Here is a 24307-nt window from a genome sequence, read left to right as displayed (position 1 = left end):
TTTGGTGGAGTTGTTGCTCCATTTCTCTGACCTTGCACGTAGGGCCTGAGCACTCCTAGGAGTTAGGGGCAGGGTGGTGTGAGGGAGGAAACCAATTTGCACAGACACGTTCCTACTTTATGTTCTCTTCACAACTTTATTCTCCAGGCCAATGCTTCCTGTCTTGCCCCGTCTAGTTCACCCTTGGGTTCATATCCAAAGATCTCTCAGTATCTTCTTTGTATAGGTGGAAACACCCTGGAAATCTTCAGGCTCGAGGCCTGAGGAGCACTTTTAAGAGCACAGAATTCGGTGCTCCTTCACTGCTGCCTGGCTGCTGGCCTCCAGAAGGGAGAGCAGGAATGGCTGCAAGGTTGTCCCTGCAAGAGTAGAGGGAGGCCAGTCTCCCTGGGGAGGGGGAGTGGTGGAGTCCTGTCTGGCTCAAGGCAGAGCCTGGAATCCGAGTGGGACAGGAAGCCCCTGTTGGGGTGAGAGATATGTTTGGGTCAATAGTGTAACTCCCTGAAAAACCTCCTGTCCTCTGAGGGCGCACCTGCTCTCAGATCAGTGTCATGTCAGTACGGGTCCCCCCGCGTGCCTCGGTTTCCCGGCGTGTGTCAGGAGCCGCTCCTACTCGGGCAGAAGGGCGCTGCAGGAACCAGCTGCGGGGCGGACGGAAGGTCGCCGCGGGCTGACTCGTCTGCGCTCGCCGCTTTCGGTACCCAGGCGGGAAGTGGCAGAAAGTGCAAAGCGGGAGGAGCCCCCAGAAGCTGCGAGGGCCGCCGGTGTCTAGCCGGGAGGCCGAGCCCGAGAACATGCAGGTGCCGGACGTTGGCGGGTCGGTTTGCGCCGGGTCAGACCCCGAGGGCCTGCAGGTGCAAGGGGGCGGGGGCTCCAGGCGTCTGGCCGCCGAGCCGGGGCGGGCCGGGCCGCGGGGCATTTAAACCCGGACGACTGCCAGCGAGGGACACGCGCCGGCTCCGCGCCCTCCTTCGGCCACCCTCTCCGCTTCGGATACCGGCCGGGCACGATGCGGTCTTCCTTGGCTCCGGGGGTCTGGTTCCTGCGCACCTTCTCCAGGGACAGCTGGTGAGCCGGGCTGGGGGAGGGAGGCGCGCCGCACCCCGGAGCAGCTCCCCGCCGGGTCCGCAGCGCCGCGGGCCGGGAGCGCCGGCTGTCGGGCGGGGGACAGCCGGGTGCCGGAGGACAGCCCGCTTCGCACGGCCCACCGAACCCCGGCTTGCATGCTGGGCAACAGAGGCCAGGGGCGGGTGGAGCGGCGGATAAAGTGGCCTCTGGAGTTGCTGAGTGTCCCTTTTGTTCTCTCCTACTCCTTGGATCATACAGAGACCAGAACCCCGTGGTCCTGGGACCTCACCTAGAGGGGGTTCGGTCCCAAGGGACATAACCTTTCAGAGCTGCCACTGCTCCTCGGCTGAACCGTCAGCCCACCAAGGAGTCCCCTGGCTTCTGCAGTAGCCTTCCACCTGACCATGTTGGGGGGTGCGGTGGGGTGGAGGGCTTTCGGCTCCCTCTCCATCAGAGGCCACACGCGGGAGTAGTTTGCTTGGTCCACACAGTGTTTTTTGAACATCGTGTTAGTTGCCATCATTGACAAGTGGTAAAATTCAAGGTAAATAGCCAGAACCCCAGCTTCTCTTGAGAAACGGTTTAGCAACACCAGGCCTAAATTCCCAAATTCTATTACTGGGGGTTGAGGATCACCTTTAGGTAGGGTGGGTGCTCTTAAGATGACCAACTTTTTGGTTTTAAGACGGAAAATCCTACGTACCCAACCCCCTCCGTCCTGGGCACATTGGGATGCTTGTCAGTTGGGGACAGCCCGCACTGGTGACAACCTCAGTCACTTCCAGCCTCTTCACTCATTTGCATTACTTATTTGATCCTTCTTCAGTTTAGGGCTGTTAAAATATTTTTCACAAAAAGATGAAATCATGACTCTGATAGGATAGAACAATGAACATGTGTTAAGGATTTTATTTGCTTATAATGAGAGAGGCAGAAAATGTTATGCTCAGTTAAAAAATCCAGGAAGGGGGGAAGAGGGGGTGATTGCTTAATGGGTACGGAGTTTCAGCTTGGGAAGATGGAAGGTTCTGGGGATGGCTGGTGGGAATGGCTGCACGACAGTGTGAAGGTGCTTCGTGCCACTGACCTGTACACTTAAAAATGGTAAAGTCCATGTGATGTATATTTTACCACAATTAAAAAAGAACCTGAAGAACTTGCCCATTTATAAATCAGGAATATGGAGACAAAACTGGTTTTTCCACAGGTTGGGAGAAAAGACTATTAATTTAAAAGTGTCATTTCATACACATGGCTTGTATGACTTATCAGTTACCTACCACTGCAAAGATTTATAAAACAGCCCAGAGTCAAGGAAAGGCTAGAATCTGATAACTGGAGGGGTGTCCTCTAGACAATTTACAGTTTCGCAGGGAAACTTTTTTTTTTTTTCTGAAGTCTCCCCTGTTTTGATCAAAATTAGTTGCAAAGATTATTCCTGATCACAAAATCAGGCCGGTCTCATTAGATTTGATCTGATTATGTCTGTAGGTACAGCCAGAGTGTTAATCTACGATATAGGCCTTGTTAAGTTGCTCCGCTGGAAGTTTTCATAAGAAATCTTAGACAGGAGTTTGAAAAGCCTTTATTTATTATTCTTTATTATTTACTGTTTTGAGATTAGGAAGCCAAGACACTGGTTTTCACCCTAGGTTTTACCTGCTGTGGGCAAATTCCTCTTTTCTTGAAGTCCCCAAAATATCCTAAGTGTCCCGGGCCTGCCAGGGAATGACCTTCCTTATTTGCCTATGAGGGAACACAGTAAGCCAGTTTTCTTGGGAGGGTTTTATTAGTATTGGCTCCGTGCAGTCAAACTTAGTTCCTTAAAAGGGGCTGGCTATATCTGATTGAATGATCATCATTGTCAAATATGACATTCCACGTAAGACCTTGGTTATATAATCAATTTTTCTAATTACATCCGTGTTAACAACAACAACAACAAAAAGACAGGGCACCTGGGTGGCTTAGTCAGTTGAACATCTGGCTCTTGATCTTGGTTCAGGCCTTGATCTCGTGGTCGTGAGTTGGAGCCCCACATTGGGCTCCACACTGGGCATGGAACCCACTTAAAAAAGAACAACAACAAAAGAACAGTTTCTTACTGAGCTTTTGCTAATAACCATATTGCTGTGAAAAGCGGGAAGACTCAACAAAAGTTTCTTTTTTTTTTTTTTTAAGATTTTATTTATTTATTCGACAGAGATAGAGACAGCCAGCGAGAGAGGGAACACAAGCAGGGGGAGTGGGAGAGGAAGAAGCAGGCTGATAGCGGAGGAGCCTGATGTGGGGCTCGATCCCAGAACGCCCGGATCACGCCCTGAGCCGAAGGCAGACGCTTAACCGCTGTGCCACCCAGGCGCCCCTCAACAAAAGTTTCTGAATTTGGGGAGGTAGGGCGGTCTGGTGGGGAGAATAAGATATTTGCAAGTGTTTCGTTTTAGTTTACAAAACCAGAATCTACTAAATTGTTATGGGTTGTACATGGCTGAAGAAGAAACTGAAAGGGCTTCCTTATTTCCAGAAAATCGAACACTGTAACATCAATAATATTCTGAATGTAAATGACAGCCATCCCTCATCAGTTCACTTAGGCCTGTGCGATTCTCATTCCACTGAGTCTTGGGTTAGCCATGTCAAAGACCTGTCTGCTTCCTCACTAGAGTTCTGGAAATCCTGACTCAGTCTGCTGATATGTTCTTAAAGACGCGTAAGCAATACCGTGAGAGGCCTGTAGCCAAGACTAAGTACTTGGTACAGCACTTTTCTCAGAACTCTCGGTTGCTAAAGATAAAACTTTTGGCCTATAGCTGATCACAGAGCCTTTGGGAAGAAGCATCAGAACGAAGCCACTGTCTGTAGGTGACAGAGACCAAAAGAGGCATGAATTAGCTTATTATGGTAATTTTCAAAAGTGAACGACAACCTGATGAGAATTCATGACAAGAATAATGTGGCTAACTAGGAAATGTGGTTGTTGCTGAGATATACAAAACAAAATCAAGCCAATGTCTAGAAACATAGTAAGGTAAAATTCAAATTCAAAGATGGTGAACGTTACATCTTGATTTATAAAAATGGATGAACACAATTTGTACGGAGAAAAAAATCTTGGGATATTTAAAAATCCCAAGATATAATTTATATAATATATATCAACTCAGGAGAGTCAGTAAGACTGCAGTAAGCCCTACACATCTGTATTTTATTTAAGTAACCTCCACACGCCACGTGGGGCTCAAATGCACGACCCCGAGATCAAGAGTCACACGCTCGTCCTATCGAGCCAGCCAGGTGCCCCCACACCTCTGTATTTTAACAAAACTCCATATAGGAAGGTCCGATGTACATCCCGAGGGGAAAACCACTGACCTAGAAGATGCTCAGTTCAAATTAAAGAAGTAAGGTTGCAGCCCAGGTAACACTTTAAACCAGAACCATAATCGGGACTGGTCGCACCGTATTGTTACCGTCAGGCAGAGCACTGCCGGGGCGTGGATACGTGGCAGGAGATTGTGGACCCAGAGGGCGCTGAGAAATCGGGAGAAACATCTCCTGGAGCATACAGTTTGTGAAATATTTATATAAATAATAACATTTTACCTTTAGAAATTTAACCTAGAGGAGGCTGAGTGTCTCTTCTGATTTCACAATTATTTCCATGCAGTTGGTCAATAGCAATATATCAAATAAAACCAATGATTTGCAGCACCTTTCTTTTTAAAAAGTGAAAAAGCAGATTTTCCAGGGGCCCTCTTGGATATCTTATTTGTCGTTTTAGGTATGAAAGATGTCCAGAAAGTTTTATTTTATTTTGCATTTAGGACTCGATTTGGGGAAGGCAAAAAATCAAAAGTTGTTAGGACATTCGAATGCTTATCCTGAGTGCCTAAGAAACTGTTCTTATCTACCCATTTGAAAGTGACAATAATACTTTAAAAAATAAGCATGGAAGGTAACATTGTAAAGAAACTTAGCTGTTTCCTAAAAATCTTTGTTTTAAAAAGTATAGAAAAGTATTCAGTAAGACACCAGATTTTTGCCATCTAGGCACATGACCCGAGAGGTAAAAGAGTAACATTTACAACCTCTCTTTAAGAGCAGACCAATAACCAACATTCAAGAAAATTCTGTCACTTTAACAGAAAACCAAATTCTACTTTTGCATTGACATATTTGATACTAAAGGAACCACAGGCTCTTTTTGAAAATAATATGAATAAAATGAAAACTGAGCCAGATTTGGACAAAACTGTAACATAATTACTTATTTTCAGACTTATTTGCACATACTGTAATCCAAAGCAAATCAAATTCTCTTTTCACAAACCTTCTATAAATTTATCCATTCAGGTTTTGTCCTCTGCTGTCTTCTTTCTCATTCTGGAATGACTGGTCTTTTACTTTAGGATAAAACTTCTCTTTTTCTCTTCTTATTAAAAAAACCCATATCTCATCACTATGTATGCCAAATGGTACCTGTCTGCCACTATTGTTCCTAATAGAGTTTCATTCATATATATTAATTATACCCTTTAACCAGAGTAACTTCTATTTTAGAGAAAGTAGGGTTGGGAAAGGTAGATAATTATAAACAGTCTGTCCCACCCCAGCATTTTAGAAGAGCTCGTGAATACACCTAACACAGCTTTCTACAAGCACACACGTCATTTAAAGTATGGTGCACACTTTTTAAAGTATGACTTCGGCTCTGTACCGTTTTCTCCAGCATCTCCCAGATTTAAGACCGATCTGGGTTGAAATCCTTTCAACTCTATGCCTTGTGCAGTTAACTTCTCTAAGCTTTGGTTTCCCCGTCGGTAAAAATCAGGTGGGTTCTGGAGGATAAACATGATATGCGAACACCCTTGACTCCCCGTGGCTGAGGCAGGGCCCTCAGTAAGTGTCCTTTTCCTCCTTTCCTGCTGGGTGTAGGTCCGGACTCCTACCAAACCCTAAACATGAATGTGGTGCCTACTGTAGACACATTCTTATTTGGAACTCTGGGGCTTGCCGTCGTGAATAAGACCTGGTCCTGCCTTCTTGCAACTAAGGATCAGACTCTTCTCAGACTTGCTGCTCTGCGTGCCCCCAGGGAGGGCATTTAGGCAGAAGTGAGGAAAGCAGACCTAGCGAGACCTTCCTGGACCAGGACACGGGAGGCTGGGCCCCCCGAGCTCTGTCGAGCAGGGCTGCCAGCGTTGCCTACCTCACGGGATTGTTGGGAACATTACGTGAGGTGCAGTGTGTCAAGTACTCAGACCAGGGCCAGGCTCCTATGAAGCACTGACTAAGCCTGAAGTATTGACTATCCTTCTACGCGCTGCTTCTGCTCTGCCCCAGACGTTGTTGACTTGTAGTTCACCGCAAGGCGATGATTTGTTTCCCTGCCTCACATGTGGTGTAACGAGGCACAGAGAAGTTTCGTCGCTTGTCCAGCCCCGCATAGTTAGCACACGACTGAGCCCAGGCCCGGGGTCTCTCCGCCGTCCTCCTGCTGCGAGTGTGGGAGGGGAGCCGTCACAGGGCCTCACACACATCACTCAATCCCTTTGAGGCTCCACGTCCTCGTCTATAAAATGGAAGTGACACTGTGCCTACACCGCAGGGTTTTGGTGAAATGAAATGAGAAGATATGGAAAGCACTAGGCCCAGCGGCCAGCTTCCAGCTTCCAGCTAGTCCTTGGTCACCGCCAAGGGCTTGGGCCTTTCTGTGGATGGAGGGAGGGATCCCACCCCAGGAGGAGGGAAAGGCAGCCTGGGACTCGGTGGAGGTGTTCTGAGCAGGGGCCACGGAGCCAGCAGCGCACAGAAGGGACGACAGCCGGTGTGTTGGGGACGGAAGCCATGTAGCTGCAGCTGGCGGGGCGAGGGCTGTGGGAGGAGCGGCCCCTGGGGACCTGCCTGACAGAGACAGGCAGCCGGAAGTGTGCGAGCAAGAGCCAGAGCCTGAGAGGTTTCTGCCCGGGGAGATGTCACTCCTGGCCCTCCTCCTCTGTGTCAGGATGGGGTGGAGAGCGCCTTCGCGGCCTGGGAGTCCTCCCAGCCCTGGGCCTGGCCGGTGCCCGCCTGCTGGCCTAGCGTCTGCGTGGGCCCGTCTCGGGGCAGCTGGGAACATGGGCCTCTCGCCAGAGATGACTGTGGCTGCTGCTTACCGGGCTGGGCCCATTTCCTGGGGCCCTGAGAGGGAGAGGCACTCAGGAAAAGAAGAAGAGGAGCCTGTGGGAGGAGGGACCGGTTGGATGAGCAGGAATCAGGGGAAGGAAGGCCTTGGGCAGGCAGGAAGGCAGGAGCTGTGAACTCCCACATTACTGTGTTTTCCCCACACCCGAATCTTCCCCCGTGAGCTGGAAAGGCCCAGGCTGCCTGCTGCTGCTGGAACAAACGGCTCTCCTTCCAGAGTTTGCCGAGGGCTCATGCTGCCAGATCCTAGCGCCCACCCTCGGGGGACCCAGAAGACCCCGCTGTTCGCTCCTCCCCTGCTATAGCTTACCCAATCCTCGAACTCCTGCGTGCAGGACTTTATGATCTTATTAAAGAATTTCCAACTGAGGCTTAGAGAGTCCAACAACTTGCCCAAGGCCACAGTCAGCGGCAGGACTCAGCCTCTTTTGGTCTGATGTTCTTATCCCTGTTCTGCTGGGGCCCTGATGCTGCCTGAGTAGCTTTGTCTTGTCTGACTTTCCTGGGAACTGCAAACAAGTGCTTGGTAAGGGTGACAAAAAGGGCTCCTTAAAATGAGCTGTGGTGATGAGGGGCTGCTCTGGAAAGGACTGGAAAGCCGAGAGGAGAAACTGGGGGACACGTTATTATTCCCGCCCCCCAACCCTTTGGTATGCTCAGGGTCAGAGCTCATCACAGAGCATATGACCCTGTGGTGCTCCCCTCCCCCCCCTCGTGACTGCTGCCTTCCCCCCAGCTGCCTTCTGCTTCCTCTTCCTCCCTGCCATTTCCTCTTTCCCTTCTTGCAGAGCAGACTCATACCTCCCTTGGCTTTGGGGAGGGTATCTGACTTAGGGCCCGTGGATGGGTCTGGAATGGTTGATGTGGCTGGTCAAGGCCTTACTGCTTCCACTCAAACTGAGTGCTGAGGTTGGAGCGGAGTTATCCCAAAGTAACAGCAGAATGGAGGACAGACACCAGGGACAGAGGCTCTGAAGCCCACGACCCACCCCCCCATCTGACTGTCCCTGAGTTGGTATGTGTGTTGTGGGGGGCAGTGCTGCTGCTCTCCTCTTGGCCCCTGGCTCATGCCTCGTACCCTGGATCCTTCACGCTCAGGGCCAGGGGTGGATGAGGGTGAGGCATGGGCTGGGCTTCTAGAGACTCTCGAGGGGCAGACCATCATCTTACCTTGCTGGGTGGGACCCCCGCTCTGCCATCCTCAGCACATTTCTGTCTGTGCTGTTTGCATAGCGTTGACCACCTCTTCCAAACCCTTCTAACTCTCAGACTCTTCCAGAGGTTTCCAGTTGCCTGAGCAAAACATTACGCTGTCGCTGAAAGCCACGTCTTTTCATTCCAGCTGAGCACTCAGAGTTCCCTTACAGAACCTCCTTCTCCAAGCTTTCCTCTTTCCTGAAAGTGATCATGATCTTATCTACTCATTTATCCTGTAAAGTCCTGGGCTTCTTGTGGCCACCTGCCAATTGCTCCCTTTGCTGGAAAGGATCTTGGGACCAAGCTCTGAGTCAGGTTGATCACTCTGAGCAAACTCCTGAGTCCCAGCTGGAGGAAGGGTAACAAGTAGAGGATTCCTTGGGCTGGCTTTCTGCCCCAAGAGGGCTTTGGGCCCTCCCAGACGTGGCCTGCCCCGTCCCATCCTGTGTGCTGAAGCCCTGGCTCTGGCCTCAGCCCTGTGGCGTCTTTTCCAGGCTGGCCTCTTGCTACCGGGATGTCTCCCAGGGGCCGTGGAGGATTTGGCGGGGGTGGGGGGTGGGGGGGTGGGGGGGGTAGGGGGTGGTGGTGGTGGCAGTCTTGCCACTGGCCCGGTTCTTACTGTTCCCAGCCTCTATCCTTTCCAGATCTGCGGAGTCCCAGAACAAGCACCTCCAAGGATAGGCCACTGAGTCCCATTTCCTCAGGGCCAGTGCCAAGCTCACCTGCAGCCGCAGCCAGCCCGTCACCTGGCTACCTGAGCAGCCCTAGACATCTGCTAGCAGCCCCTGGTTCATGCATGGGGACGTAGGGGATGGCTGATGAGGGAGCCTAAGTCCCCAGTGGCCTTACGGGGGGTGGGGAGGGTAGCAATGTGGTTGCAAAGCAAGGAAGCAAGTACTGGGGTTGACCTCGTAGCCACTGGGGAAAGGGGGCTTCTTTCCACCACCTCCTAAGGCCAGCGTCCCCCTCCTGTGCTGTTTCCTATAGTTTTTGGTGGGTGTACTGGGTGGTAATAGGTCCTATGGGGTTTTTGTTTGTTTTTAACCCGTTGCTACTTTGGGACACATGGATCCTTGTCCTTATCTCAGAAGAAGTCCCAGTGCCAAGTCTTAATAAGGTCGCTAGTTGGACTGTCCACTAGTAGTTAAGAGATAGCTAGTTCGCCTCTCTATCTAACTTGGTTACTGAGTAACCAGTGTTGGGTCAGGGGAGGTTGGGACTGTAAGAAGTGCCACTTTCTGCTAATAAAGATTTAGAGGGTCATGGGGCAGTCGGCCTCACCGGAAACCGTCTAGGGGCCTCATCGTCCCTGGCCTGTCAGCCCAGCCTGACCCAGCACCCGGGCTGCCATCCCTCCCCTCACAGCCCCCCGGGCCCACTGTGTAGATGTCCCCTGCTCCCTTCCCGGGGCCTCTTGACTCTGAAGAAAGCGCTCATGAGAAGGGAAGTGAAACCTGTGGTTCCACACGCCCAGGAGCCCCTCAGCTGTCTTTCCTGTGACAGACTCTGAGTCCGGCAGCCTTTGGTCAGCTTAGTTCAGCCCTCCGTCTGATCAGTGACCCCAGTCCCCTTTGAACGGTGGCACCTTGGCCTTTTTCTCAGAATAGCTGCCAAAGTGGAATGGAATGGAAAGAAGACTGTGGAATGGGAAGTGAATTGGACGAACGGGAGGCCTGGTTCCAAGGGCGCCCTGCCCAGCTAGCCATGGGACTCTGAGCTCCTCCCCGCGCCTCTCTGGAGTCCAGGGAGGAAGTCCCAGAGGGCACGGATGCCAGGCCTGACATCACACCTGCCCCCCTACCCACGCCCCCCACCCCTGAATCATGACTCTTCTGCTGTCTTGGGTGTCAGGTTTTCTACTGGAGGTTGGGGTCAGAGCTGGGGGAAAGGGCAGGCCGGGCCCCTGGAGGAAGGCAAGGCTGGAATCTCACAGGTCAGGATACTTGTGTGGGCCCCTGCTGACCCTCCTTATCTGCTCCCCAGGGAGCATCTGGGCAGGCCCCAGCGGGCCAGAGTCTCTGCTCCATCTCATTGCAGGCTCTGGGTTGAAGCAGAGTGGAGGTGGGGAGGGCGTGTGGGAGGAGTAGGGTGGCTGGGAACAGTGCTAGATCGCTGGGTTCCTCGTTGGCTCTGACCAGCTCCTGGGAGGGCTTCCCGGGCGACACCAGGCTCTGTGGCTGGCAAAGGTCTTCCTCACTGCTGGGCCCGTCACGGGAGAACAGGCAGAGCTGGGCCCTCAGCGGGCTTCAGGGATCTGTCAGACGCAGAGGAAATCGGATTTGTCTCCATGTAGCTGCGTCCATGTAGCAGCCACACTGGGCTCTGCTGAGTCCCTGGGGGTCTTAAAGATGGCTCAACAGGCACCTGGGGACTAGGGGGAGAGTCCTATTGGGTTCACCTATCCTTGAGAGAGACGCGCTTGGTGCCCTCATCCACGTGCAACTGCTGAGGAAACCAGAGGGAAAAAAGATTGAGGAACTCGTGTTTGGTTACCTGATACGTTCGAGGCATCCCTCAAAACACTTAGCTTTTTCCTGCCCTGGGTGCTTCCCAGACAGGGCACTGGACCAGCTATCTGTTGGGCCATAGTTTCCTTTCAGCCATTACTCTTTGAGGAAGGCCAGCCAGGCACCCTCTTCAAATCCCCCAAAGAAGGCCAGCCAGGCACCCTCTTCAAATCCCCTGAGAGAATTTCCCCCAGATTCTACAAGTCCCCAAACTGGAGGCGTGAGCCATATGCTGATGGGTGGGACCCGGAAATATTATTGCCACTAAGCTTTCTGATGTCAGTCACCGTGACAGTCACTCAGAGTGACCCCACGTTCCCTGGAGAACTCCAGTCCCTGGAGGTCCTCTGGGATCCGTCCATGCGCCCTTGGGAACTGGTGGCCAAAGGGCCCTGTTCGTAGACGAGCGTAAAATCCAGGCTGAATAGTTGGAACTTCATTCTTAACAGCATGGAGAGCCACTGGAGAAATATTAAGCCATGGAACGGAGGGGGGGCGTGTGTGACTTGGTTCTCTTCAGAAGGTGACCGTGAGGTCGTGGAGAGAGGGGAGTCAGGGAACCCAGGTAGGAAGCTCAAGTCTGGGGTGAAGGAAGAAGCTAAAAGCAGGCTCTTCTGCAATTCCCCTGTATTTCACCAGTGGTAGCCTTCATGACACATTTGGGGGAAGTGAGTTTGGGGTTCGGAGGCAGAGCCCTAAAGAGGGCAGAGTGAGCCTCCCGTGTCCTGCCCCTTAGCTTCATGGAACTGAGGGATGGAAAGGGCTTCAGGGCCCCTCCTCCCCTTCCCCATCCTTCGCCATGAGATCTTGAATAACCCAAGGCTCCGGATCTTTCCTAATGCCTGCCCCTTTCTCCTGGGTTGTGGCTCCATTTTGAGGTCTATTTTCCATGCGCTTCCCAGCGGCCAGCTGCTGACTCAGCTCAGCTGACACTGACTCAGGAGGGCATCGAGGCCCTTCCCCCAGACCCTCGGAGAAGGGCAGGGGCCGGCCGTGGGGAGGATACTTGAGTGGTGCCTGGTTGAACTGTTCTCTCCATCCCAGACCGGTCCTTGGGGTGAGAAGTGGGGGAAGGAGAGGGCACATGGGATGTGTGAGCCGCAGATGGAAAGAATGACCCTTCTGTCCAGTGGGATGGACCAGACGGGGCCTGGGAAGATGATGTGGATTCCGGCCTCCACTTTCCCGCTGTTGCTACATTTCCAGCGGCGTCTGGGCTCTGCCCTCGCTGGGCTGCCACAGCTGCCGTGCCTGTCATGTTGGAGGCTTAAGAGGAGTAGTGAGTTCACGTTAGAGAGAGACCCTTCGGCCGTGGCAGCCCCCCACTTGCTCCCACCATTTCTGGTATTTTAAAAACAATTCTGCTTGGCTGCTACCCTGTCTCCACAGCGTACACGGGCCCACACAGGGGCGTCCTGACCTCATTGGGGTCACAGGACAGTAGAGGTGATGGGAGGTGATGAGAGCGGTCAGGGGGGCGGGGGGGGGCATAATTTGTGTTGTCTAGGGGGCTGGGTAGCTCTGCTGGAAGGCCTCAGGCATTGGGACCAGAGAGACAGGGCCCTCTGAGCCCCCTGGCCTCCGGGCATCTGCTCCGACCCTCCCCTTGGCCTCTCTGTCCCAAGGAACCTGTGTCTGGTGGGGACCCTGAGTGCAAGCGTCGGTGGTGCTGAGGCCCTGGGGTTGCAGAGTGAGCCCCGTGGGGTCCTGCGCCTGAGCTCCCACTGGGGCGGCTTCCCGCTAAGCCAGACGCCCGCCTCGTCCTGCAGGTTTCGAGGCTTCATCCTCCTGCTCACCTTCTTCATCTACACCTGTTATCACATGTCCAGGAAGCCCATCAGCGTTGTCAAGGTGAGGCTGGCCTGGCGGCAAGGAAGAAGGCAGGAGAGGCTGGGCCCCCACAGAAATAAATTCTAGGAGAACGGTCTTCAACTTATTCCTTAACTGTAGCCATGGAGACGACGCCTTCACATGGCCGAGCCCCCCTTTTAGTAGTCATTCTTCCTAGAGAACTTTCCCGAGGTGCTCCTTTTGACAGCAGTGTTGCCGGCTGTGGCTGGAACGGGAGGGCAGGGACCCTGGGCTGTACAGGCTTTATTCAGACTCCCCTTGCCCTTCACTGAGGGTCTCACGCGGCCACTTGCCCCTGTAGCCACTTCCTGCAGGAGGAAATTCCAGAGGAAGGAGCACGGAGTCCGGCGGGCAGGCAGTGGTGCTGATGTGGTTGGGGGGGAGGGGGGAGAGTGTTTGCTCGTCTCTGGGCTGAGTGGGCTCTGACGCCGGGAGATGACCCCTGACCTGTGCACCCTCTTGCCTCTTCAGAGCCGTCTGCACCAGAACTGCTCGGAGCTGGTCAAGCCCGTCAACGACAGCCACAGTCTCAATGACACTACATGGTGTGACTGGGCTCCATTTGGTAGGAACGGGGCACGCTGCTCTTCCCCACCGGTCATTTCCCCGCCCCAGGAAGAGGTTGTCTGGGGCCAGAAAGGGCTTCTTGCAGGGGCAGCTAAGCACCAGCTCTGTCTCTCCCATCTGTTCCCAGATAAGAACAACTACAAGGAGTTACTGGGGGCCGTGGACAACGCCTTCCTTGTGGCCTACGCCATCGGCATGTTCATCAGGTAAGGGCCGGGCCTGGAACTGTCCCAGAGTGGGGTGGCCCAGAGCTGCTGGCTCGCCCAGGTGGATAGGAGGCCAAGACGACGGCACACACCACCAGCCCCTGGCCATTCTCCTTTCCTTCCCGTGGCCGCTCGGCCTATGCCTTCTGCTGGCAGACTCCCGTTCCTAGCAGCTTCTTTCCCTGGAAAGCCTTCCCTGGATGCCCCCTCGGAGGCTGTTCTGTCAGACGACAGTGGCGGTGGTATGGCTGGAATATGGTTTGTCTCTGAACGGGGATCCTTCATGGGTGGCCCTGGACGCAGAGATAGCTAGGAAACCCGCCATCCTCTCCGGGGCCTAAACTAGCCCAGCAAGCATGGCTTTGACGTAGCCAGCCTGGTGTCTGTTGCCAGGAACCAAAGGTGAAGAAGGCAGGGTACTGCCTCCCAACAGCTCACAGCCTCACGGAGGTGCCCGGTTCAGCAGCAGCTGGGTCCAAACCAGTGTGGTGGCTCAGTGACAGGATGGCGGTGCTGCCTTCACTCAGAGGAGGGGCGCACGCCAAGGGACTGAGTGGGGAAGGAGGAGGGGGAGTTCAGTCTTAGAGTGCTGAGCTGCACGTGTCTTGGGGCAACCAAGTTCAGATGTCTGGAAGGCCTCTGGGTGTGATCCCGCGGGGGGAGATCAGGATGGGAGATACCCGGTTGGAGCTGTGTAACATGGAGGTGGTAGAGCCATAAAACTGATGCAAGGGACTGTGCCCCAGGGAAAGTCAGGGAGAGGGAGCCGTCAGCCAAGGGCAGGGGGTGAGGAGGCCAAGGAGAGATCATTGCAAGGAGCATGTTCAGCAGCGGCAACGAAGGCAGCGAAGTCCAGTGAGTGCAGCCCCGAGGGCCTCCCTGGCAGGTGGCAGGCAGCACAGAGGTCATCGGTGGTCACTCGGGCCTGGGGTCACTGGCTCAGTGGTGCGCTGGGGGAGGTAGCAGGGGGCTGAGCTGAGGACGCAGCTGGTGATCAACCACAAATCCACCTCTCTTCTCCAGCGGGATTTTTGGGGAGCGGCTCCCCCTCCGTTACTACCTTTCAGCTGGAATGCTGCTCAGTGGCCTTTTCACCTCGCTCTTTGGCCTGGGATACTTCTGGAACATCCACATGCTCTGGTACTTTGTGCTCATCCAGGTACGAGCCTCCGTCTTGCACTCAGACCGCTGCTCCATCGTGGGAAGGATTGTGGAGGCCGCTAGTCCTTCCCAGCCACCCCAGGTCACAGCAGAATTGGGCCGTGCATAACCCCTTCCCAGCCCAGTGCTCCCCTGTTAAGCTTCGGGGCCCTTCTTCCCACTTCTCCCCATCATGCAGATCAGGCATTTGCTTGCTGGGTAAGGGCACTACCCTGAGGTCCCTGAGAACGCCTGAGGGCCTCGGTCTCTGCAGGAAGGCTCTTGGGCCAGAGGAGAAATCGGCTCGTGGCATTAGGGTATGTGTGTGTGTGTGTGTGTGTGTGTGTGTGTGTGTGTGAAGGGGGTGCTTGTAGCGTGGGCTGTGGAGGGCCCCGCAGCCTGGGAGGGGGCACAGGGACTTTGCGGCATGGCCCAGGCCTGTCCCACTTACCTCCAGTCTCCCTGCAGATCTGCAACGGACTTGTCCAGACCACAGGCTGGCCCTCTGTGGTGACCTGCGTTGGCAACTGGTTCGGGAAGGGAAAGTGAGTGTGGAGAGGGAGGAGGAGCGGGAGGAGGAGGGGGAGGTAGTCTGGGAGGGCTGTGGGCAGTGAGGCGGTCACTCACGGCCCCTAGTATAATTTCAGGGTGAAAGGTTAGAAACTTGTGTCCGTCTTGCTGACTTTCACGTTTAGTTAAGTGTTTTAGTGACTGAAAAGCATTACTGATTTTCTCATGGATACGGTTTTAGTCCATAAAACAGGCCACCTTAGTTACATATTTTCCTCATAAAAGATGGATTTCCATTTTGCATGAAGACAAAAATGAAGCCTATAAAACTTTATTATTATTATTATTTTGTACTTAAACTGGCTTTTGTGCAAAAAAAAAAAAAAAAAGTCACTTTCGAGCAGGGTTCCTCCAGCTCAGCCCTCCTGGACATTTGGGGCCGGATCGTTCTTGCCGTGGGGCTAACCTTACACTGGCAGGGTGTTCAGCAGCTTCTGCCCACTAGACGCCAGTACGATACCTGGAGCGGGGACAGTTAAAAGTCTCCAGACCGTGCCTCTGTCCCCTGGAGGCAGGGTGGCCTTGGTTGAGGACCAGTGGTTTAGAGCAGCAGCCATGGAGGGAAGAGGGGTGGGGCTGGATGTCCTCAGGGTGGGGAGAGCTCCGTCTGGAAGGCCTGGATGAGCCGGCTCCTGTTGCTGGCTGAGGGGAGTGGGACCCCAGGCCTTGCTGTCACCCGCTTGGCACCAGGCCAGCCCTCCCGCACCTCCCTGACTGGTTGTCTTTGGGCTTGGAGGCTGGAGGCAGCCAGCTTTTTGCACTTGGCCAGGGCAGTTGTAATGAACCCTGTGCTTCTCTTTTGACTTTTTTTTTTTCTTCTCCCCTTTTCTTCCCTATCCTTCCTCCCTCCCCTCCAGGCGGGGCCTCATCATGGGCATCTGGAACTCACACACATCCGTGGGCAACATCCTGGGCTCCCTGATCGCTGGCGTCTGGGTGAATGAGCAGTGGGGCCTGTCGTTTGTGGTGCCTGGCGCCGTCACAGCCGCCATGGGTGTCATCACCTTCCTCTTTCTCATCGAATGTGAGTGGACCCCTCCCTCCCTATGGGGCTCAGAACTGAGCTCCCCCTTCTCCTCTTGGGGTCTGGGAGAAGGCAGCTGGCTCGAGGGCGAGGATTACTGGTCACGGAGCCAGAGGACCCGTGTGTGGCCTGGAGCAAGCAGCCCCTCTGGGCCTCAGTTTTCTCATTTGTAACAGAAGAATAGCCTCTACTAGCTAGGGCTGGTTAAGGGCTCAGTGAACTGTGCAGTCGGGACGCCTGGCCCGTGGCTGTGCTCAGCAAGTGTGAGCAGGGGTGGGCGGAGGGGACGGGACCCTCCTCACCCGCTGTCCTCCTCTGCATTCCCTGATGGCCTCGGGAGACAGTGCAGCCCGGCAGTGTGGCCACTTTGCAGCCAGGGAATGAAAGTCCACAAAGCAGTTGATGACCCTGGTGACAGATTGTTAGGGCAGCCAGGCCTGGAAAGTGCCTCCCGAGCCCAGGTTCCAGGCTCCCTCGTGCTGGGAAGTGGACTGGCCATTAACTTAGCGGGTGAGGCCTGGCCTGCTGGGAAGCTTCTTAGAAGGTTGGTTTTTTTTCAGACCCAGAAGATGTGGACTGCACGGCTCCCCAGCACCACACGAGTGTGAGCCCCCCAGCCCGCCCCCTGCCCTGCTACTCCATCCGCAGGGGCAGGTCCCAGAGAGGACGAGGGGGTGGGAGGAGGGATCCATGTGGCCGCAGTTACAGCACAAGGTCAATGTCAAGGCCTTGGGCGGGCTCCCCGATAGCCTGAGTGGACCTGGCAGGACGGTAGTTTGGTCCTGGAGGGGGGCGCATAACCCCTCCAGCCTGGGAGCCTCTACCTCTCACGCGGGTGACCCCCCAGCTGGTGGGCGGTGGTCCTTGGCTGTGCCCACAGCCAGGGCTCCTCTCTGTTCAGGATGGGCTGGAACAGAACCAGGACAACGCTGAGGACCTTGGCAACGGTCCCTGCACTAACAAGGAGAGCAGCCTGGAGAGCGCGGCCAGGTGCTCCAAGGAGCCAAGTGTGCAGCCCGCCGCCATCAGCTTCCTGGGGGCGCTCCGGATACCGGTGAGAAGTCTGGGGAACGGAGGGAAGCGAGAGCTCTCCAGATGTCCCTGCTGGATGTCAGGAGATGGGGGGGATGCTCCGGGTGATCGATGGCTTCCAGAATGTCTTTCTATGAGGTGCTTTGGGGGAGTAGCCAACTTGGGAAGGGAAACATGGGAGGCTTGTCTGGACACAGCGTTTGAACACAGGCACATGGCTTTGATCGCGACTGGAGATGTCCTTGAGGTTGCTTTGTGCGGTTGGTGGTGGCGGAGCGGGGGGTGCTGAGCCACTCCTGGGGCTCCCCCTGGCCAAGGATATCTTGCGTGCCTTTCCATCACACCCTCTGTCGTGCTCTCCAGGGTGTGGTCGAGTTCTCCTTGTGTCTGCTCTTCGCCAAGCTGGTCAGCTACACCTTCCTCTACTGGCTGCCCCTCTACATCTTCAACGTGGGTAAGTCTGAGGGGAAGAAGAGGGGAGCACGGGGTCTCTGAGGAGGCCAGGGCCACCTCTGATGGGAAGAGGAAATCTGTCACGTGACGCACGGGATTCCAGATACAGTCACGATATCTGCGGAACCTCTCCTAGGGAAAAGGGAGACTCTATAAAAAATTTTTGTTTATTTAGTTTTTAGTTGGAAGTTAGACCTTGCACACTACTTCATAGACCCCGATTCCAGCCACCTTTCTTCTCTTGGTCCAGAGTTGGGGGTTAGGAACTCAAAGCTGTGTTCTGTAACCCTTCCTAACTTCTTCTCCAGCCTTGAGTATAGGAGTACCCCCCTCCAGCCTGTCTGGCTCGTAGATGAGAGGGACTGGATGGTGTGGGGACAGGTCTGCCTTTGAATGCCTCCCCCACCCCCGGGAAGACGGCCTGGTGAACTACCCCACTGCCTTGAAGCCTGGTAGTGACCACTGCTCTCCTTTCCCCAGGGGCTGCCAGGAGGCTCCCGGGATTGATGCCTGGTGCCTGGGTCAGCGGCACTGCCCTCCTTCTGGGCCCACTCTCCCCCGCCCGCCCCTGCCCTCCGAGCTCTGCCAGGGCCCAAGCCCTCCGCCCCGGGGCTGTGCTGTTCCCTCCAAGCCCTGTGGGAGGGCAAGGCTGCTTTGCATGCTCTGTACTTGCTCTAAACAGGATGCTGTGGGGATTACGCAAGACCAAATCCCAGCCCATAACTTGCCCAACAGCCCCATCGCAGGGCCTCTCTCAAAGATAGAGGGAGTGCGCCAGGCAAGCTCTGTGGACACTGGGACTCTTTGTTGTGTGGCCTTGGTGCCGACTTCAGAGTATGAGTCAACCCTGAGGGTTAGGCTACAGTTCCAGCTTCTGGACCTTCCTTTTTCTAATCCAAGGACAGGGCCTGGGACCTGAGGTCCCCATCTGCCTGTGAGTCTCCTTCCTGGCTCTATTAGCAGAGACCTCACATGGGTGCGGGGGCTTCTGGTGGAGGCTGGCCAGGAGCTCGGGAGCAGAACACGAACCGGGCTGGCTGAGCTGCTCCTGCATGAGAGCAGCTGGGCCCCCTCCCCCCGCCTCCGGGCCAAGGTGGCCCAGTGGGACAGGGTTCTTCTGCGCCAGACCCCCGTGCTTTCGGGGGATGGCTTTTCTGAGAGGTCAGAGCCAACCTGCAAGGGGAGAAGGAAGTACAGGATGGGGTGGAGGGCACAAAGGGCATCAGACTCCTGCAGATTTACTTGTGACCCTGGCCAACGGCTTCCCATGGGTCCTCGCTCCTTCCTCTGAAACTAGAGGCAGTGGGACTGGGTCAGATGCTCTGTAGGGCTTTTTCTGGCCGTGGCATTCCACGACGTTTGCTCTGAGCCCCCAGGTCTGACCACATATTTGTTTTCCGCAGCTCACTTCAGTGCCAAACAGGCTGGGGACCTGTCTACCCTCTTCGATGTTGGTGGCATCATGGGTGAGGCCCTGCCCCATGCTGCCCTAGGCAGTATTCCCCCTTTCTTTTGTGGGGGTAGAGAAGGAAGGGACAGGTCCAATGTGACATACCTGGGCAGGTGGCATCAGAGAAAAAAAGGGCTCCCGCCCAGCTCGGGAGCCCTGAGAGAGTTGACCCTCGTGTTTGATCTTCCCATAAAGCAGTGGGTGCAGGGAGGGCTTCAGAGGGAGAAGCTCGCTAGCTCTGGATGCCCAGGCCCAGGCTAGTGTGGGCTAGAGTGATGGGGCAAAGCTCGGGGTGCCACGCTAGCGGGAGGCCGTGCTCACACCTGGAGCAGCAGTGTGTGAGCTGCTTTGTGTTCTAGGCGGCATCATGGCGGGGCTCATCTCCGACTACACCAATGGCAGGGCCACCACCTGCTGCATCATGCTGATCCTGGCCGCCCCCATGGTGCGTATACGCGCAAGAGCAAAGTGCGCATGCTCTTATGTACCTGTGCGGGCTGCTGAAATGTGTGCGCACCTGCGCGTTTATGCACACGTCTGTCTCCGCGAGCGTGTACCTCCATGTGCATGCTGGGGGAGAAGCCAGGGGTGGCACAGAACAGAGATTCAGACTGAGAATTCTGGGAAGGGGTTAGCAAGGGTTTGGCCTTGGTGGAGAAGGGGGAGGCCAGCTGCTAAACTTCCTGGCCCAGGAAAGAAGAAATTAAGGTTAGATAGGAGAAAAGCCTTTTTGAGAAATAGGAAACAATAGCTTCCCACATCTTAGACCCTCCATCCCGGGGACCATTAAAGACCAAGAGGTCTGGGTTTGAGAAGAAAAACAAGTAAGGTGGCCTCTGGGGTTCCCCGGCAGGAGAGGGTGTGCCAGACTTCTGGGCTCCAGTCTAACCCAGGCAGCCCAGGGGGAGGCCTGGGTGTGACCCTGCCGCTCCCTTTTCCTCTCTCAGATGTTCCTGTATAACTACATTGGTCAGAACGGGATTACCAACTCCATAGGTGAGGGGGTGGCTGCACGTCCGGCCCACACACAGGAAGAGCATTGCCTTGGGGGCCCAGGAAGCTGCCTTGGGGGCATTGGTGGGAGGCACAAAGAAGTGGAGGTTCTCAGCCTGATGCCTGGGAGGGCTCACCTGCTTTGGGGCTGGGGCTGGAGGTGGCCCCTCATCCCTAACCAGCTGTCTTTGTCACTGCCCCAGTAATGCTGATCATCTGTGGGGCCCTGGTCAACGGCCCTTACGCGCTCATCACCACTGCGGTCTCTGCTGACCTGGTAAGCAGGCTGCCCTCCTGAGTCGGGGATGACTCTGGGCATTTGGTCAGGGCCTGGGGTCTCCAGGTCCAATACCCTACATCCCCTCCCTGAAGCACAGAGATCCTGGTATAGGAGGTCCTCAAAGCTCTTCAGAATCTGCCATTGGCACCCCCCTTTCCTCTAGACTCCAAGCCCCAGTTGCTGCCTTTCCCCAAGTTAGCCCCAGCCCAGTCCTGGTGCTGCCTCTCTGGTTGGGTCTCCCCATTCCGTTCTCTCTCCCCAGGGGACTCATCAGAGCCTGAAGGGCAATGCAAAGGCGCTCTCCACGGTCACAGCCATCATCGACGGCACGGGGTCCATAGGTCTGCGACTCCAGCTTTGGGGCCCTGGCAGCTGAGCCCCGAGCCTTGCCTTGGGCACACTTCTCGGAAAGCTGCCCTGGGGTGGGCAGGGAGGTTAGGGCCCCTTGTTGGGGGCCCTTCTCTGACGCTGTGTTCTGCACAGGTGCGGCCCTGGGGCCTCTGCTGGCCGGGCTGATTTCCCCCACGGGCTGGAACAATGTCTTCTACATGCTTATCTCCGCCGACATTCTGGCCTGCTTGGTACGAGTTCTCGGGGGTACACAGATGGGTATTGGTGCGGGCGAACGGCCTGTCGTGCAGGCTGGACCCCTGGAGGTCCAAAGCATTGGCCACGAGGGGCTCTGGGACAATGAGAACAGCTGCCCTACCCTGAGAACCACTTTCTTCCCGTGGGTGAACTCCCGCCAAATGAAACTGTGTGATGCTAATGTCGCCCTCCCCTCCCTCTGCGCCTCCAACTCCCCACAGCTCCTCTGCCGGTTGGTGTACAAAGAGATCATAGCCTGGAAGTCATCCCTGAGCAGAGACAGAGGGTGAGTCCTCCAGACAGCTTAGCCCCACCTCTCTTCTCACAGGAGTGAAAAACCAGTGCTCACTTGCTCTGCGCTCAGTCTGAGCCGCCCTGTGGCGCAGACTGGGGTCTGAGCCCCCCTGTGGCGCAGACTGGGGCCGGACCCGGGAGGGGCTCCATGCCCCCCACCCCCACCCCCAACCCCGCTGATGTGTCCTCTGTTGTCCTCATATGTCTCCATAGCTCTAGCTTCGCCCTAACCCACCCACGGTAGTATTTTCCTCAAGTCCCATGACTGTGAGTATTTTCTTCAAGTCGGTGGCACGTGTGCTGTTAGAGTGGGGCCTGCATGCAAATCCTCTCTCCTCCAATATGATTTTTTTCCAACTTTCTCTTTTTTCTTGGGGGCCAGCTCCGAAGACTCTCCCCCGAGCAGAGCATGGTGCTTGGGAAGTGTTTCCTAAGGAGCCCGAGCTGCCACAGAGGTTGGCAGACTCTTCTCCTTAGGGGGAGTGGCAGGGCTTTGGCTGTACCCCTAGGACAGAGGCAGGCTCCAGGGCAATCATTTTCCCTCTGAACTCAGACTCTGAGCCCTATGTGCCTCAAGTTCAGAAGCCAGGATCATCTGGCCCCTCTGTCTGGGGTGTACAGACAAAACAACGACCAATCAAAGCCTCTGGGATGAAATTCAAATCAAGCCCCGGCGGCTGGCTGCTGTGTCCTCTGTCTGTTGCCCAGTGGTGGTGGTGTGGAGGCCACACAGATAGGTTAGTGGCCGAGGCAGAGCCAGCAAGAGGCTGGGCTGTGTACTGGTGCTGACGGTGATGCTGTCTCTGGCCTTTCTGGCTCTCCTTCTGAGCAGGAGACTCTGGCTAATGGGGAGCTGGCCGGAGCCGTGGACCTGGTCCTGGATGGTAAACGTGTGGGAGAGGCCCCTGGGGTCATGGTGACCAGCACCATATCGGGGAAGCTCTTCCCCTGAAGGATGGCGTCTTCTAGGATCAGGGGGAGAAAAATTGAGAGCAGGAGACCTAAGCAGAGTGTCCACCCCACCTGCCCTGAGGAGGACTGGTGCTCCTCCTGCCTGCCTTCCTGGGCCAGGCCTGAGGGGAGACTGGGAGGGGAAGAAAAGCAGCAGGGGGGGGGAATGAATATTTAGTCAGCGTCTGCTCCTGGAATTGAGTGCCTTCAGACACAGCGCTTACCTCTCAGCAACCCTGAGAGGTTGGTTCTGTCATCTACAGGTGAGAGAACAGAGGCTCAGAACTCAGGGAATGGGCCTGAGGCCTTCAGCAGAGCCTAAATTTGAACCCAGTGTGTGGGGGGCCTGCTTTTCTCTGTCCTCCTGCCAGCCTGAGCTGGGCTGCCTCTGAGGAAGGCCGGTGTGTGGGGAGCAGAGGAACTTGCTAGGGCAGGGGGAGCATTGGGCCTAGAACCAGAAATCCCTGGGCAATCCTGACTTCTCAGCTCACTTGCATTCATAAGACCGTGGGCATATCCTCTGAGCCTCCACAGGCCTATGTGCATAACATGGGGTGCGCATCCCTAAGCGCCTGACAAGGTGATCTGAGGCTGAGACAGGATGGGGTCTGTGACCCCCGGGTTGTCAAACCAGCAGATGTGGTACCAACATGACAAGGTTTTCGGTATCATCCTGGCTTGCTACTTGCCGCTGAAGGGGAGAAAGGGAGCCCTAATGACAGAGAACAGGGATGAGAGGCAATTATTAAGGGACCCTACACACCTGCCTTCCCTGTCCCCACCACTGGGGCGGAAGCTTATGAACCTGTCTGTGTCTTACTTTCCCTTCCCTGCCTCTCTCCCCTCCTGCAGGTACAAAGAGATATGAAGCCCTCTTTGGAAGAGAAGCACGGACGGTCCCAGCTGATTCCAAAGTGCTCCCCCGGCCCCCGCACGGGGGGCAACACAATGGAACCTGCCACAGAGGGGCTGACAGGACCGCTGGGGGGCTGGGAGGTTCTCCGCGGGAAGGGACTGCCAACATGAGGAATGCAGGACTCACGGCCCTGAGCTCTGGAAGCTGCAAGCAGAAGTGGTGGGAATCAGAGCTGAGTGGTGTCTCCAGCTCCGTAAGGAAAGGACATGCTCAGACTCTTGCTTGTTCAGATTCCAAGACAGAAGGCAGGGGCTTGACGTGGGCCAAGACCCGGCAAAGATGTGTCTCTCCTTCCCACGTGGAATTTGCACCTCAGTGATCAGCCTGTACCTCTCGGTGCATTTCTGACCCTATTTCTGAGCCGCCCAGCCTCGCTTCCTTCCTTTGCCCGCGAGCCGGTTTTCTCGTGTATTTCCCATGTTGGAACGTCTTCTACCCTGCACTGGATCCTCTTTCTGACTCCTGACCCGAGTCAATTAAAGTGTTATCGCTGTATCCTCCAGGGCCAGGACCAGGGAGAGGCAGGGGAGGTGCCTACGGGACAAACATTATGTTAGGGAGGCATCACTCTTGGGCCTGGGGCTGGGCCGCCCCGGAGCGTGAGGGCCTCCCTGGCCCCAGTCTCATCCCAGCCCTGTGTCCCCAGGACAGTGCCGGGAGTGGGGCAGGCCTGACTAAAACCACACGTGCCAGTGATGACCGAGCGCTCACTGCACGCTAGCTCTGCTCTGGGAACGGGGTAGATAGTGGGCACAGAGGAAGGACTTAGCCCTGAGCACAGGCCCCAGGGTGATGAGCCTAGCGAGAAGAAAGGCCGCCTGGCTCCTGCAGGCCCGAGTTCTGTGGTCAGTGGCCCGTAGCTCTCTGCGGCCTGCCTCTTCTGCCCCGTGTTCCTGCCGTCCTTCTCCTGGCCTCCCCGGATCCCGGAGTGTGGCATGCCAGGCTAGCTCTTGGCACTTCTCTCTGAGCTCCAAAGCTGCCTGTCAGCACAATACAGATGCCTCCAGCCAGCCTTGCCTCCGCTTGTCCTTGTTCGG

The 24307-nt window shown here is 55.5% G+C and overlaps 2 protein-coding genes across 6 annotated transcripts in view; one reads left to right on the top strand and one right to left on the bottom strand.

Annotated features, from left to right (window-relative positions):
- Positions 1-24280, top strand: part of SLC37A2 (solute carrier family 37 member 2) — a 25946-nt gene extending 1666 nt beyond the window's left edge. Inside the window, exons 1-18 of one of the 4 annotated variants that reach the window (XM_040631076.1) lie at positions 817-1068; positions 12725-12806; positions 13278-13371; positions 13501-13579; positions 14603-14738; positions 15188-15264; positions 16147-16313; positions 16874-16917; positions 17215-17367; positions 17709-17799; positions 19202-19264; positions 19608-19693; positions 20196-20244; positions 20445-20518; positions 20784-20862; positions 21005-21102; positions 21331-21395; positions 23207-24280. In XM_040631076.1, coding sequence (XP_040487010.1) covers positions 1010-1068; positions 12725-12806; positions 13278-13371; positions 13501-13579; positions 14603-14738; positions 15188-15264; positions 16147-16313; positions 16874-16917; positions 17215-17367; positions 17709-17799; positions 19202-19264; positions 19608-19693; positions 20196-20244; positions 20445-20518; positions 20784-20862; positions 21005-21102; positions 21331-21395; positions 23207-23222 — 1512 coding nt within the window. In that variant the 5' untranslated portion in view covers positions 817-1009 and the 3' untranslated portion in view covers positions 23223-24280. Of the gene's footprint in view, positions 1-816; positions 1069-8082; positions 8267-9333; positions 10382-12724; positions 12807-13277; positions 13372-13500; positions 13580-14602; positions 14739-15187; positions 15265-16146; positions 16314-16873; positions 16918-17214; positions 17368-17708; positions 17800-19201; positions 19265-19607; positions 19694-20195; positions 20245-20444; positions 20519-20783; positions 20863-21004; positions 21103-21330; positions 21396-23206 lie in introns of those variants that run through there. The other 3 variants (XM_040631078.1, XM_008688256.2, XM_040631077.1) reach the window with 3 other exon arrangements.
- TMEM218 (transmembrane protein 218) overlaps positions 17793-24307 on the bottom strand; it is a 28030-nt gene continuing 21515 nt past the window's right edge. Inside the window, exon 6 of one of the 2 annotated variants that reach the window (XR_567822.2) lies at positions 17793-17930. The gene's annotated coding sequence lies outside the window, so the exon portion shown is untranslated. The remainder of the gene's footprint in view (positions 17931-24307) is intronic. The other variant, XR_567823.2, reaches the window with a different exon arrangement.

The sequence above is a fragment of the Ursus maritimus genome, unplaced genomic scaffold, assembly GCF_017311325.1.
Source record: "Ursus maritimus isolate PB19 unplaced genomic scaffold, ASM1731132v1 scaffold_16, whole genome shotgun sequence".
Classification (NCBI taxonomy): Eukaryota; Metazoa; Chordata; class Mammalia; order Carnivora; family Ursidae; genus Ursus; species Ursus maritimus.
The sequence above is the reverse complement of the archived record's forward strand: the minus strand, read 5'-3'. Positions and strand labels throughout refer to the sequence as shown.